At 45.2% G+C, this 16,410-nt stretch overlaps 1 protein-coding gene across 3 annotated transcripts in view; it reads right to left on the reverse strand.

Annotated features, from left to right (window-relative positions):
• Positions 1–6,868: 6,868 nt before the first annotated feature.
• Positions 6,869–16,410, reverse strand: part of INPP5D (inositol polyphosphate-5-phosphatase D) — a 171,584-nt gene continuing 162,042 nt past the window's right edge. For all 3 annotated transcript variants that reach the window (XM_073674490.1, XM_073674489.1, XM_073674491.1), the window contains 2 exons: positions 13,227–13,457; positions 6,869–9,859 (listed from right to left, as the gene is read on the reverse strand). In XM_073674490.1, the coding sequence (XP_073530591.1) occupies positions 9,535–9,859; positions 13,227–13,457 (556 nt within the window). In that variant the 3' untranslated portion in view covers positions 6,869–9,534. The remainder of the gene's footprint in view (positions 9,860–13,226; positions 13,458–16,410) is intronic.

A 16,410-nucleotide genomic window follows, 5' to 3' on the forward strand; every position in this document is an offset into this window, starting at 1 on the left:
CTGCCCCCCAGCAGCATATAGCAATGGACTTTATAACTGATCTCCCCGTCTCTGCCGGTTGTACGGTCATTTGGGTGGTCGCTGACCGCTTTTCCAAGATGGCTCATTTCGTTCCCCTGCCAGGCCTCCCGTCTGCACCCGAGCTGGCTAAAGACTTTATCCGCCACATCTTCCGTCTTCATGGCCTGCCCCTCCACATCGTGTCGGATCGTGGGGTACAGTTCACCTCACGCTTCTGGAGAGCCACTTGTAAACTGCTAGACGTCACCCTGGACTTCTCCTCCGCTTACCACCCACAGTCTAATGGTCAAGTGGAGCGGATCAATCAGAACCTGACCAGTTACCTCCGGCACTTCGTTAATGCCCACCATTCAGACTGGGTGGATCTCCTGCCATGGGCCGAATTTTCTTACAACAATCACGAGAGCGAATCTTCCTCCAAATCCCCGTTTTTTGTAGTCTTCGGTCAGCATCCTCGGATCCCATTTCCCGTCTCCACCTCGGTGGACAATCCGGCTGCGGAATCTCTTGTTAACAAATTTTCCTCCATATGGGAGAGTACCCGATCCGCACTCCTTCTGTCATCCGAGCGTATGAAAAGACATGCTGACAAAAAACGTCTGGATCCTCCTCAATTCCGTCCAGGGGATAAGGTCTGGCTCTTGTCCAAGTATGTCTGGCTCAAGATTCCTTCCTATAAGTTAGGGCCTCGGTTCATCGGTCCTCTGGAGGTCATCAGTCAGATCAACCCGGTGGCCTATAAATTGAAACTCCCGGCCAACTTGCGGATCCCTAACTCCTTCCATGTATCTCTCCTCAAACCTGTGGTACTTAACTCTTTTTCCAAGTCTACAGGTACGCCTCCTGCTCCGGTTTCCGCTGAAAACGAATTTGAGGTAGAGAACATTCTGGCCACCAAAAGGGTAAGAGGGAGGACCTTTTTTCTAGTAGATTGGAAGGGGTTTGGTCCTGAAGAGAGAACGTGGGAGCCCCGGGAGAACATCCATGCCCCTCTCATCCTAGCTAAATTTCTCTCTGGCCTAAAAAAGGGGGGGCCTAAAAGGGGGGGTACTGTAGCGCCGGCGTCCCTGCCCTCTGCTAGGCAGGGACGCTGTTCCCCTCACCCCTCTGCTCCGAGCCCGGCGTCCTCCTCCCGCTCTGCTGGCAGCGTGCGCTCCTTCCCGGACACTGTGCTTAGGGCGCGCGCGCGCGCGCTCCCTCCCTCTTAAAGGGGCCGCGCGCGCCGTCCTAAGGAGTCCCCGGCCAATGGCCGGAGGACTTCACCATATATAAGGCACCTCCTCCAAAATGGAGGTGCCTGAGCAATGTTGTTGCACTGTTCCCTACTCTGCTTCAGCCCTCAGGTCCCGTTGCCAGTTACCTGCCAGATTCCTGCCAGTTTGCTGTCTGATTCCTGCCTGATATTCTGCTACCTGCCTGCTAGCCTGAGGTCCGACGGTCTGCCTTCCGACTCCTGTCAGTCTGTCTAAGGACCAGCTTGCCCGCTCACCTGGGAGCGCACATCTGCTACCTGCCTGCTAGCCTGAGGTCCGACGGTCTGCCTTCCAACTCCTGTCAGTCTGTCTATGGACCAGCTTGCCCGCTCACCTGGGAGCGCACATCTGCTACCTGCCTGCTAGCCTACCTGGAGGCTCCGCCGTCACGTGCTGTGACCACCCGCCTGTCCAGAGACTCCTGCCCGCTCACCTGGGAGCGCTCATCTGCTGCCTGTCTGCTAGCCTACCTGGAGGCTCCGCCGTCACGTGCTGTGACCACCCGCCTGTCCAGAGACTCCTGCCCGCTCACCTGGGAGCGCTCATCTGCTGCCTGTCTGTTGGTCTACCTGGAGGCTCCGCCGTCACATGCTGTGACCACCCGCTTATCCAGAGACTCTCGCCTGCTCACCTGGGAGCTCACGTCTACCATCTGCCTGCTTGCCTACCTGGAGGCTCAGCCGTCACAGGTCGTACCAACCCTTTACCCAGAGACTGCCCCGGTCACTTGCCGTGACCTCCTGCCCGTTCATCCAGAGACTGCCCCGGTCACTTGCCGTGACCTCCTGCCCGTTCATCCAGAGACTGCCCCGGTCACTTGCCGTGACCTCCTGTCCGTTCACCCAGAGACTGCCCCGGTCACCTGCTGTGACTGCCTGCCCGTCTTCCCTGGTCGCCACCCGCTCCCTTACAAGGACCGCCCCCTTGTATAGTAGCTCAGAGGTTCCGCCTCCCAGACCCGTTGCAGAGTGTATAATTTCTAGTCATCTTTGCCCATGCGCCAGCGTCTGGTAATGAAGTATGGTGACCGTAATGTGCCTCATGTGCTGTAAGTGCATAAAACTTTTTCACCGGTGAATCCTCTTGTTTGATCGCCCTATTTATACCTACCTCACTCTTCCACCAACCACCCCTGACGAAGCGTTGGTGAAACATGCATAGGGTGTTTGGTGGGTGAACTTGCTATGTAAATCTGGTATTGAAAACCTGTTCACCCACCAATTTTTCTCTTTTAATGTGTCTGTACCCATTGTTGTCTTGCGTACATTGTTTTATTTACAGTTCAAATAAAGCTTTGATTTTTTAATAATACACTGGTCTATGACTTGCGTCCCTAGCACCAAGTTTTTTGGTTTGTGTATACCATCTGGTACATGGTAGAAAGTGGTAAATCAATAGACAACGCTGTCACACCAACCTCACTAGAAAGCTGCGACAGGAAGACTGGATCACATGCAAACAAGCAGTTTTCACATGCAAATCAGCCTTCACATCTGCTAAACAGGAATACTTCATAACTCTTATATTGTTCCGTAACCCCATACAGATATTCAACACTTTCAATTCCCTCCTCCATCCACTGTTACCCCTTTTGACCTTCCACTTTTCTGCAAAAGACTTTTCCTCATACTTGAAAAACAAGATCAACCACATCAGACAAAGTTTTAATGTTAAACCACCACAACCCTTCTGCATAATGGGCAAATGCCCATCCTCCATAATCTTTCTTACCATCACTGAAGAAAAGCTTCCTAATCTTCTCTCGTAGTCACTTGTGCACATGATCCTATCCCATCCCACGTCCTCCCTAACCTCACCGTCATGCTTATCCCAGCCACAACCCATCTCTCAACCTATCTTTAACCTTGGTATCTTCCATTCTGCTTTCAAACACTCAACAATCACGCCTATCCTGAAGAAACCATTCCTTGACCGAACTTTTACATCCAGCTCTCGCCCCACTCCCTTTCACTTTAAACCTCCTCAAACACCACGTCCACACTGAATTTCCACCCACCTCTCATCCAACACACTCTTTGACAACCTACAATCCAGCTTCTGTCCCCACCACTCCACTGAAACTGCCCAAACCCAAAATTACTAATGACTTACCACCACTAAAGCTAACAGACAATACTCTATATTCTTCTTCCTAGACCTGTCCTCTGCCTTTGACGTAGTTGATCACTCCCTCCTCCTACAGATACTCTCTTCCCTTGACACCAAAGACCTTGCCCTCTCCTGGATCTCCTCATATCTTGCCGCACGCTTAACGTTTCCCATTACTATGCTATGTCCCCATCCCGCCCTCTCACTGTCGGTACCCCTCAAGGCTTTTCCTGGAACCTGTACACTTTTCCATCTATACTTTTGGCCTGGGACAACTCAAAGTCCTTTGGCTTCCAGTATCATCTATACGCTGACAACTCTCGGTTCTACCTCTCTGGCCCAAACGTCACCTCTCTGCTGTTTAGACTCCCAGAATGTCTGTCAGCCATAAATTCTTTCTTCTCACTCAGTGTGGTCAAAACCAATTTCATTTTTTTTCTATCTCACTCAACCCCTCTATCAGATCTATCACAATAAATAATATCATATTTTCCCGTGTCACTAATCTGCCTCACAGTAACTCTCAAGTCAGTTCTTGCCTTCAAACCACACATTCATGCCCTTACCATATCCTGCAACCTCCAACTCAGAAATGTTTCCAGAATATGTCCCTTCATCAACATCCTATCTACAAAAATGTTAGCACGTGCCCTCATCATCTCCCGCCTGGACTATTGCAACATCTTTTACTGTGGACTACTGTCTAACAATTTCCAGTCCATCCTTCACTCCGCTGCCTGATTAATCCACCTTTCCCCGTCACTACTCCTCCTCCTCTGCAAATCCCATTATTGTCTTCCAATTCACCAGCGAATCCAGTTTAAACTACTAACAATGATTTACAAGGACCTCAATAACCTGTTTCCGCCATACCTTTTCAAACTAATCTACTGATATCTTACCACACATAATCTCTACTCCTCACAAGATCTCCTTCTCTCCTCTGCTCTCATACATTCTTTACTCAATCGCCTTTAAGATTTTTCCTGAGCATCCCCTGTCTTCTGGCACTCAGTGCCTCAACACGTCTGATTGTCTCTCACATTTAGAACTTTCAGATGTAACCTGAAAACTCATCAAAGACTCTCTTCTGTGATGACTATATGCCCCAATAGCTTTAAAAACCTCACGTCTGCTCCCACACCGGCGGCCTCTGCTGCTAGACAATGTTGCACCAGTTCAGAGGTAGAGGTGGTGATGTCAGGGCTTGGCAGCATATTCACTGTCCTTCACAGGCTAGTGTTAACGCTTCTGGAACTGGTGGGATTCTCACGTCCTGCTGGGTCCAACTATGAATATAAGGCCACTGCCCCACTATCAGTATTCGGTCAGTATCTTTTCTCAGGAGTGGGTGATAAATGAAGAATTGGTGACTTGTTTCTATTATACTTTTCCTCTGATTGTTCCTCACCTGGTTTTGGCTCCCACTCCTGAAAAAAAATACTGACCGAATACTGGCCAAATACTGATAGTGGGGCTGTGGCCTTAAAGATATTATTCTGGGCCTAGTCAGCGAACCAATGAAAGTTGAATTAACCAAAAAGATTTTCAGGTCCCCATTCCAGCGGACACATTGGTTGTCCATGACTGATGGACTAGAGCCCTGTGAACCTCCTCCTACGTGACAACATCTCCAGCGCCTTTTCTGATTAGTAGGCCTGGAGCAACACCATCGTGCCTACTAATCAGAAAAGGTACGAGGGATGCCAATGGGTATGAAGAGGTTTGCAAGGGCTCTGGTCTGGCAGCCATTGACGTGGACTTTGTACCTGGGTGCTACAAATCGCTTTGCTCAACTCTGAATGACTGCGAAGGCAAGAACTCTGAAATGATGAATACCAGAGTGCCCTTGGGACCTGCTCAGCGACACAGCCTATTTGAGTTGACAGATTTCTTATAATAGGTTTTGTGGGAAGAGATTTCAGTTGTTAGCCATTATAACTAATAAAATGAAACGTGTACTAGAAATGATTTACTGGAGCCGATTGTTTCACTGAATGCAATACTTTTATTCTGCTCACATTTAAATATTATATTCTTCCAGAGAAATGTACAAAACAGTAAAACCTTTGCTATTTACAGTAATGCTGAATAGTGCTCTCTGCCGCACATGCAAACCATGACATACATATGCACTGTACCTTCACCAGGTCCTAGTGCTGCTCATCTCGTGGCCAATGCCCATGTAACTGACGAGCCATCAGCATAAGTGTAACGGGTGCATAGATGGGCCTGTTTCTTTCAAAACCTCCGACCTCAAAAACCATGTACACCTAGAATTTCAGCATTTCTCACAGTACCTACCATGTTTAAAGTGCACTCATAGATGAGGGAGGAGGTGTTACATTAAAAATCTACCAATTCAAAGTAAAATAAAACTTGACGCTGTAATTAATCACATTTGTGCAGTTTCCTTCTATGTGAAATTAATGAAGTGGCCAAAAAAAAGTGTGAGATTATGCGTTACACTTGGGCACTGTTCATGGGAATTCATCTCTTCATTCAAGTAAAGCTCTTTAAATAATGTGGATTACACAAAAAGTAGCAAAAACAGTCATTTACAAACAGTAAGAAATAAAATACAAAGAGTATAACGTGATATTATAATTTTTTCCTTCAGTACCATGGTTAAAGAGTCTTTTTTATCAGCTAATGTAGATAAATGATCTTCATGTAATAAGGTATATAACTTACTAATACAGTATAGTCCTATTAGCCCAGGTGACCACTTCTTTCACTAGCCGCTGCCTTTCAGGTTCTGCCAGCCTCTCTTCTGGTCTTGGGCTTCATAATGACTGGGAACGGCTGACTGCATATTTCAGTAGGTGAGTCAGCCCCCTTTTCTTTCTAAAGTGCTAAAGAAGGGGGTTGGCTTGGCTATTGAAATAAGCAGTCAGCCATCCCCTTCACTCACTGCTCTGGTCAGGTGCTGTCATAGTAAATGCTTATGTTGAGTGCCAGTGATGGGCAGTTCGGCTGTTTTTGGTCATCTGGCTCACTTGGCTTCACTCACCAAAAAGTGCGGCTCCTTTGGATCCTAAACGGATCCCTATTAAATATATGATCACTGTAGGCAAACACACATTTAAAATGAAATTAACAAGCCGAAACCCCGGCCGTATTGGGTTTGGGTGGACGATGTTTTGGCTGTCGAACACCGTGATTTTACGCCCAGTGAAAGCCATTCAGAGAATTTAATGGCTCTCACTGGAGTGCCGGCTCCCATCGTTCCCAGCAGGGAGCTGGCTCTTTGCCTCGGATTGGTCGCGATCGACTCATCACTATTGAGCAAAGGACTGGAAGCTAGGTAGCCGGGGCCCAAAAAGCTTGGGATACTGGGAAATAGGCGCCACAGAGCTAATAGGACTATATAAAGAACATTCAGCCTGGGTTTGATGGAGAAACTCTTTACCTACCATATTCTGTGCCTAAATACCTTTGTGGCCTCTAGTGATGACCCGAAATGTTGATGCAGGAGGAATGTATTTTTGTAGTGCTTAACTACTTAATTTTGTAAATGCTCCCATCAACTATCTACACTATCAGCAGAAAGAAACGGGTTCATGGAGCAGTTTTATAGATTTGTCTGACCACAATACTACATGTGCATAGTATGAAATACATGTATCATGCACGTTATAAGTTTTTCATACCAATATGGAATGTATGAGTATTTTTTTACTGTCACTACAAGAATAATGGAATGTTAGGCCGGATTCACAATTCCAATATTCATGGTCTAGATATGGACTGCGTTGTCCTGGCCAGCTAAGGATCTCTCAGAACTCAACAGTCTCATACAACATCTGCCCATAAGGCTGTCAGAGTTCGGATCAGGAGACCCACGGTCGGTACGGATATTGCAATCCATACACAGACCATGAATGTCGAACATGTGAAACAGGCATTAAAGGGGTTGTTCGGTGAAAAAAAGTTAGCACCTATCCTCAAAATGGGTGATAGCTTGTTGATCAATGGGGCCTGGACCGATAAGCGGCAGAACTGGGAATCTTTATTCCAGTTAGAATGCTCAACTTCTGCTCCATTCATTCCTTATGGAGCTGCCAAGCGCTGCGCTCAACAGTCCCATAAAGAGTGAATGGAGTGGCATTCGGGCATCTAATCTGCTATTCCATTTTGTAACATGGATAAAAGTTCCAGGTCGGGGATAAAATTTCCCCTTTCTGCTGATCAATGGTGGTACCAGTGGTCCAATCCTCACTGATCAGCAAGTTTTCACCTATCCGGTAGATGGCTCATAACTTGACACTGGACAACCTCTTCATAGTCAAATAGACTTGTGTAAAATGCTGGTCTGATGCATAGTACCAAGTGTTAATGACATGAAGCTCAACCTTTGTTTAACAATAGCTAAGTAAGCAGCAAAAATAAAAGCATCTTGTTCTATTTGGAAGCCACCAACTAGTTGCTGTTGACAGTTCTGTAAGTTTTCTGTGTCATTTTTTTATAAAATGTTCTAAAATCTTTGCAGGTGTGATTGACATCATTATTAGCACCTTAATAATTGGAGGTTCTTATGTCAACCAAAGTATTAATTAGTAAAATAACTTTAAAATACTGTTAAGAGCAAATAATCTGTTTGGGGTTTCAGGAAAATAAAAATGGTGTTTTTTTTAAAACAAACTGAAAATATATGAAAATTTGACATCAGATCATATTAAGTAGATGCTATATTTTAAGTTTACATATATAGATATTGCCAATCAAAAGTGGGGCATATATATGAAAAGTGTTATCTGGGCTTAATATATTGATTGCCTATCCTTGGGATAGGTCATGAATATAAAAACATGTACATCCGACCCCCAGCACCCCCATTGATAAGCTGATATTTGCTACAGTGGCAGCATTGAATGGAGCTGAACAGCATGGACTGCAGTACACGAACTTGCCGTGGGTTTCCCAACCCAAGCGTGACAGCCTCATAAAAATATATCAAGCTGTCATGCTCAGGTTGGGAGACCTGTGGCCAGTCCATGCATTGCGGCCCATGCTTGGACCGTGTTGCACAGACGTCTGCATGAGTCCTTAATCCAGGAGTCTCCAGCCTGTGGCTCCAGAGCCACATATGGCTCTTCGGTCTATGATGTGTGGCTCGCGGCTGTCTGCCAGCTTGGTGCATTAGCACTAGGTCTAGCAAACATCTATAAAGAGCAGGTGTCCAGATGGTGACTTTTCTGAGTAGCCTCACACAGAAGAACAGATTTGGATGCTCATATATTGGGGTGGAAATAAATATGGTAAGCTGGAGATAGAATGAAACTACCAGTTAGAGCGGTGAGAATGCTTGATCTAAGAATATTGAATGGGGGTAAAGTGGGAACTCCAGGATGTAAATATCCTGCCTATAAGGAAAGGGACACAAGGTCACGATGTGCTTTTTGGGGTGAAGCTTTGGCTGTCTATATACCAGGTTCTCGGTGTCACTACTGTGTACGGGGAAGGGGTGCTGAATGTGTCTCGCGACCATCTCTTAGAGCTGAATTTGTTTCGCGACCTTCTCTCAGAGCTGAATGTGGCTCGCGACCATCTCTCAGAGCTGAATGTGGCTCGCGACCTTCTCTCAGAGCTGAATGTGGCTCGCGACAATCTCTCAGAGCTGAATGTGGCTCGCGACCTTCTCTCAGAGCTGAATGTGGCTCGTGACCATCTCTCAGAGCTGAATGTGGCTCGCGACCTTCTCTCAGAGCTGAATGTGGCTCACGACCTTCTCTCAGAGCTGAATGTGGCTCGCGACCATCTCTCAGAGCTGAATGTGGCTCACAACCATCTCTCAGAAATGAATGAGGCTCTCACAGTAAGAAAGGTTGTGGACAGCTGCCTTAATGTGTAGCGGCCCCAACCAGGTATGTCCACCACCAGTGCTAACACAGCCGATTAGTCGGAGTGCAGGCAGTCAGACCCCAACTGATCTGATATTGATGACCTATACAAAATTTGATGCCCAGATAACATCTTTTCATCGTTTAGCCAAAAATAAAATATATGGGTTTCAGTGATGGAAGTGAAAATGGAAAAGACAAACATATAGAACATGATTTTCAAAGTGGAATGTGTCAAAAACAGCAATATCATTTTGACAAAATAGAGAATCTGTTCACATTCCACTGTGCTTCAAGGAATGACAAGGTTAAGTGTGCTGACCATCACGGCCACCCTGGATTTTTGAAGGAAGAGGAGGACGAGGCTTGGATATAGATGGAGCTACTTCAGGACGGTTGATGGTAACAGCTGCCATGTTTTTTGTTGCAGTTTTATCCGGAGCCACAGGTTTTTTATCTGAAGATGAATAAGTCATTGATCGCTGACGAATGGCAGGAGTGGTGCGAGTAGCAGGTTCAGGTGGCTTAAGTGGTCGGCATTGGGCGGATGGTGGTTGGTGGGAGCCACTGTTCACTGGACCATATAGAGGATTATCAACCATTTCTGGTACGTCAGATTGACTTGTGGAACGACTGCAGATAAAAAAAAAGATAGCTAAAGTAGCTACGTAATTATACAAAAACTGGACATTAATAGATTATTTATAAATCAGTTATTAATTGTGCTAAATAGAAATAAAAGGAGTGGTAAAAATGATACAATTGTACATAGAAGAATTATCACACCGAGAATATATTCTAAACACATTATATCATTACTCAGCACATAACGTTCTTCTTGATAAAGTCTTGGACCCACAGAATACTGCATCTCTAAGTAAATTTTAGAACAGACCATTTTTTGATCGTTTTTGTCACACCCACAGGTGGCTCACGTGGTTCGTGGACCACTGTGCCACAGAGCCGGGCTTACCTAGGAACGGGCGCTGCTAAGCGGCTACCTGGTGTTCACTGTAGTTCCTGATGGTGGAGTCAGGCTTGAGCTGCAGGGAGCCCCCGGTACTGCAGCTGCTGACCCCAAGGGTTAGGTACGCTGACTCGAGCTTGACTTCCATTCAGACTTCACAGGTTCTGGATTCTCAGGCAGAGCGATAGTGACACAGAGTCATAGACAGTACTGGATTTGGAGACTGACTATAGCAGTCCGGCATAAGGAGTACACGTTCAGGCACTGGCCACACACGGACCAGGGGATGGGGTTCAGGCTCTGACCACACAGGGACCAGGGGACAGATTCAGACACTGGCCACACATGGACCAGGGGACAGATTCAGACACTGGCCACACAAGAACCAGGGGACAGATTCAAACACTGGCCACACACGGACCAGGGGACAGATTCAGACACTGGCCACACACGGACCAGGGGACAGATTCAGACACTGGCCACACACGGACCAGGGGACAGATTCAGACACTGGCCACACATGGACCAGGGGATGAGCTTCAGGCTGTGGCCACACAATGACCAGGGATTCGTATTCAGACACTGGCCAAACACGGATCAGGGGAGCAGGTTCAGGCACTGGCGCAACAAGGTCCATGGGTTCGGTCGGGTTCAGGACCTAGCCACACAAGGACCAGGGGTTCGGGTTCAGGACCTAGCCACACAATGACCAGGGGACCTAACAAATCACTACTAGCACACTTCACTCACTAATGACTCAATGTTGCTTAGGCACCTCCCTTGTATAAAAGGCACTTGGGGAGGGTGCCTTTTATACAAAATGCCTCACAGCTATTGGCTGGGGGCTTCTTAGCAGGTGCGCGCACTGGTTCTTTGAGAACAGGGTAGTGCTCGCATGTACTAGGCTCGCCACCAGGACACAGTCACAGGATGCAGGGAGAACTTTGGGGAACACACCGCGCGGCCAGGGCGGTGAGTAGATCGGCGTTCCTGCATGGAGGGGGAAGGGACACCATGCAGGGGCGCCGGTGTTACAGTTTTCACATGTAATTTTCCTAATCTCTTATTAATATGACTGGAGTTCTGGAGTTATTGAACATATCTCTTGGCTTTTAAAGCAGATGCTCTATTCTAAGTTTTCAATATTAAAGAAAATCTGTCACCAGGTTTTTTCCACCTAATTTGAGAGCAGTATAATGTAGAAACAGAGACTTACAGAGCCGCTTGCTGCAGTTTTGATAATATCATAGTTTTATCAGTAAGAAATTATCACTAGTGAACTAGTAAACCTGCTGCCAGGTAGCGCAACATATTCATGAGTTCTGTATAAGCCCGCCCTGACCACTGATTGGTAGATTGCTGTGTACACTGTGCATGGGCAGAAAACTTCCAATCAGTGGTGTGTGGGGGTTATGCAGAGCTCATAATTCAGAGAACTGCTAGATCTGGAGCAGATAAATAGCAATTTTATCAAAATTACAGCAAGCAACCCAGCAATATATACATAGTGGAAATAGGGACTCTGCCCCTATGTTATGTTGCTCTCAGATGGGGTGGCAAAAACCTGGTGACAGATTCCCTTTAGAAAGCACCCCGACCAATCAACTAATTGATGCTGAGGCCATGTTCCCATCTGTAGAGTAAATGCTGCTATTTTTCTGCTGCATTTTTTGTGTGCAGAAAATTAGATGCATTTAACAGTTCAAGCAAAGTGGATGTAATATTATGAAAACTCCTGTTCTGAGAGTCTGCTTATCATTTTATGTAAGAAATGAGAAAAGTGAGACTTTAAAGGGAACCTGTCATGTAAAATAATGCTATTAACCTGCAGATTTGGGGTTAATCTGCAGGCAAATAGCATTCTGACACCGTGTGGCCGCTGCACTGAGAGCCCTGCTGCTGGGAGGAAATTAACTTTATTCCCCCCAGCAGGCTCGTCCGTTCAGTCATAGGGGTGGCGCCGACTCGGTTTTAGTCACTGCTTTGTGTATAGAGAGTGGCGGCTGTAACCGCGCCACCGGCACTGACTGATAGCCGATCAATCATTAGAGCCGTCTGTCAGTCAGTGCCAGTGATGCGGTTACAGCCGCCGCTCTGTATGTACTGAGCGGTGACTGAAGCCATATTGGCCATGCCTCTATGACTGAAAGCCAGAGGCTGCCAGAGGAAAGAAAGTTAATTTCCTCCCGGAGTCTCAGTGCGGGCACCGGGCAGCTCCAGAACGCTATTAACCTGCAGATTAACCTGATATCTGCCGGTTAATATTCTTTTTCACATGACAGATTCCCTTTAAGAAGGCAATGTATGAGTAGTGGACAAACCCTTTAATGCTTGTTTCCTTTTCTGTATTTTGTTAACGTGCAGTTTGATCACTTGCACAATAAATATATTTTGCAGTTTATTATTCTGTCAGCATTATCCTATCCTATGGCAGTGCTTTATTGGGGTCTTTTATTAGGCCCCCAGCTGCCATGACAGCTTATCAGCACCCAGCAATTGAGTGGCCGAGGGATAGAAAAGGGAGCCCACTCCCGCTGTCTAACTGCTTAGATGACGTGGCTGCTAATGACTGCGGTATTGAAGGGGTAAAAGAGCCAGGTTTGGAAATTGAAGAATTTATATTCTATCTGGTACCTGCTGCATATGGAGTGACCTCAGCTCCTGAGCCTGATACATTAAACTCTCTGTGACTCACTAAGACCGGATTATTTGAAAGGATTTTTGGGGTACATACATTTTTTTTATTTTAGGTAGAATTATCAAAAAAAGAACAAATCTGGTCGGCAGCTCAGTTTTGTCTGGCTTTTAGTGGTTTGAACCCCTTAAAGAGTACAGATGGTTGAAAACAGATCCACCGACAATCTACTATATATGGGGATATCCTGAAGAAGAAAGCAGGATCCGCATGTTGGATTTCCACATACAGTACTAGATCTCTTATACTACCAACAAGGGGCTATTAGCAGAATCCCCTCCTCCTCTATTAATCTATAGCCGACATTATTCAAGATGACATTTATTGATAGCACTTACATGGAATCCTGCTGGCGATTATTCGGAGCTCCTCGAGGATTGTTGCAAGGTACAAACTTTTGACTGGGTGTAGAAGGGCGAGCGGGGGGTGTGATTGGTGTGTCTCCACGACCCATCACTGGGGAATTTGGCTTGCTTCGTTGCTCGTTTCCTTTAAATCCCTGTGGGGTGTTTGGAGGACTCTGTTTTACCTGATTACTTATACCCTGGGCTGCAACATTATGGTCTGTACTGGAAACAGATGAAAATACGTTACCAAAATTGTAAGCAGTGTTGAGCGAATGTGTTCGGCATTTCAAATTTGGGTTCGTGTTCGGGGTTCCGGCTTGTTTGCGCCAAAAAAATCAGCTCCGCCCATGAACATCCCTGATTTGCCACTATGTCACGCAGATAACATCTTTCTTATAGATAACTGTAAGAAAACAGATAACATCTGTGTGACATAGTGGCAAATCAGGGATGTTCATGGGCGAAGCCGATTTTTTTTTTCGCAAACAAGCCGGAGCCCCGAACACGAACCCGAATTTGAAATGCCGAACAAATTCGCTCAACGCTAATTGTAAGTAAAACAGGATAAACATAAGACTCAAGATACATATAGTGTACACATAGGAGAGAGGTTTGCCTAACTTGCTGATCTTATCAAGAGGCAACTATCTTACTAAGGATCAGGCATATTGAATTTTAATGCCCCATTCTTTATCCTCATAGAAGATAAGGTGCCAGAAGTGTCTGACAGCTGCTTCTTTCAGCCTGCACACTCAGCCTAGAGAATAGAGAAAGTAAGGGAGGAATTTATGTCAGCTGCTTGCTTCATCCTGAAATACTGTAGTCTTATTGTTAGACTTACATGTACACATTCTTGTACTTTTTTTTTTGTTCTGTAGACAAAAGTATCTAGACACTAAAGGGAATTTGTCAGCAGGTTTTTGCTACCTCATCTGAGAGCAGCATAATGTAGACAAAGAGAACCTGAATCCAACGATGTGTCACTTAGATTACTGGGTGCAGCCATGCTGGCACAATCAGAGGTTTTAGATGTTGAATGAAGCAGAGCAGAGGAAGCTAACCCCGCCCACACCAGGCTCTGTATATACAATGTCCATAGACAGTGAGCTGCTTATCACAAGAGAAGGCTTTGCTGGACTAGTGTAGCTGGTAATGTTAATCTTAATGATAAATCCTTCACAGTTAGTAAATAGCACGTTGACAAGTGACACATCCCTGAAATCTGTGTCTCAGCCTCTATCTCCTGCTGTCTACAGATTACATAGAAAAAACCTGCTGATTCTTTTAAACATATTTCCTTTAAAAGTGTTGCATCATCCAAAAATAAAGGAATAAACTTTACTGAAGTTTTTGTAACTTCAATGTATTTCCTCTTTGTATAAGTTTTTTTATATAATGTTACTCTGATATTGTAGAAGAAAGATTTGTGTTTAGTTTCTTTGTTTGTTTTTTTTTAACACTGGGGCTGTATGAGTTATATAAGAAGATGGTGTAAAGATTAATAATTGCTGATGTATGAAACGGATAGTATGCAGACTGGAAACGGATGACAAGTGAGAAAAAAAAAAAGTCCTATATTTCTGGATGAAACGGAATAATTTTTATATGCTCATGTGAACCTACCCTTACTGTAAGAAAACAAGTAAATTCCTCTCTATATCACTCTCTATATATAAATGCATTTACAAAGACTGTAATCTGTGAAACATCCCACACTTCAGAGGGTTTGGAATTTAGGATAATATGGTGGACACAGCACGGAAAAAAAAGTCTGATCTATAAAATGGTTTTAGCAGAGATAAACCTTCCTCCTGGTAGCCAATGAAAAGAAAAATGAGTATGTACAGTAGTATGTTCCCTTTACACATCCCATCTTCAGCCTTAGGCTGTGTGCCCACGATGCGGATTTAATGCGTTTTCGCCGTGGTATTTCTGCCGAGGAAACGCATTAAAATCACTTGTTAAGTTGTCTGCTATGTTTCCCAATGATAATCCGCATGTGCTGTGCACATGCTGCGGAAATTTCCGCTGCAGATTATCATTGTGGAAAAATCCGCAGCACTACCAATTATTGTGCGATTTTGCGGCGAAATCGCCGCCATTGACTTGCATTGAACCGCATAATATCACTACATGTGCACATGCGGATATCATGCGGTTCAATGCGCGGATGGTACCCGGGTCTGGAGAAGAGGAGACTCTCCTCCAACCCGGGTACCATGGTACCTGCAAGTTAAAAAAAAAATTATAAAGTAAAAAATAAAAAAAATATTCATACACACCTCTCTGGCGGGCCTCAGTCTGCTCCAGACAACGTCCTCTCTCCTCGGCGTCATGCGGTGTACTGGCAGGACCTGTGGTGACGTCATTTAGTCAGCTGATGGTCACGCGACCGCTAACGTCAGGTGATGGTCGCGTGACCATCAGCTGACTAAATGACGTCACCGCAGGTCCTGGCGGAACACCACGAGCTGCTGAGGAGAGAGGACGCCGCCTGGAGCAGACTGGGGGCCGCCGGAGAGGTGTGTATGAATTTTTTTTTTATTTTTTACTTTATAATTCTTTTTTTTTTTACTATAGGTGCAGTATTTTAAGCAGAAATCTCGGTCACACAAGTTGCATGGATTTATATAGTGTGACCAACTTGTCAAGCCCTTTTCTAAGTGATGCTCAAAATTGCTTGGAAAAGCGCTTGAAAAAACGCATGCATAACCGCATTTAAAAACGCTTAAAAAACGCTTCTCCCTGGCAGAAAAAACGCATGTAAAATCTGCATGCGTTTTTTCTGCCAGGCAGAGGAAAAAACGCTCAGGAAATTTCTGCTTAAAATCTGCATCGTGGGCACATAGCCTTAGGGCTTGTTCACATGTTGTGTTTTTTTCTTATATTCCGCAGCATTGTACATTTTAGAGGGAAATTAAACAAACAATAAAGACATTACAGAATAACACATAACTCAACAAATACCAAAAGGAGTGAGGACCCTGCTCACAAGCTGACAATCTGTGAGCTCACAAAAAATACGTGAGATTTCTAAAATCTAAATCTCACCATGTGTTTTCTTTCCTTGCATTTTTTTGAGCTGCGGTGCATTTTTGTAAAAACAAAAATTTCTTACTGCGTTTTTTACCCATTCAGTTGAATGCATAAAATATACATTGAAAATGCATCACCA

This window comes from Phyllobates terribilis, unplaced genomic scaffold (assembly GCF_046119375.1).
Source record: "Phyllobates terribilis strain yellow unplaced genomic scaffold, ASM4611937v1 Scaffold_3__8_contigs__length_932513732, whole genome shotgun sequence".
Lineage (NCBI taxonomy): Eukaryota > Metazoa > Chordata > Amphibia > Anura > Dendrobatidae > Phyllobates > Phyllobates terribilis.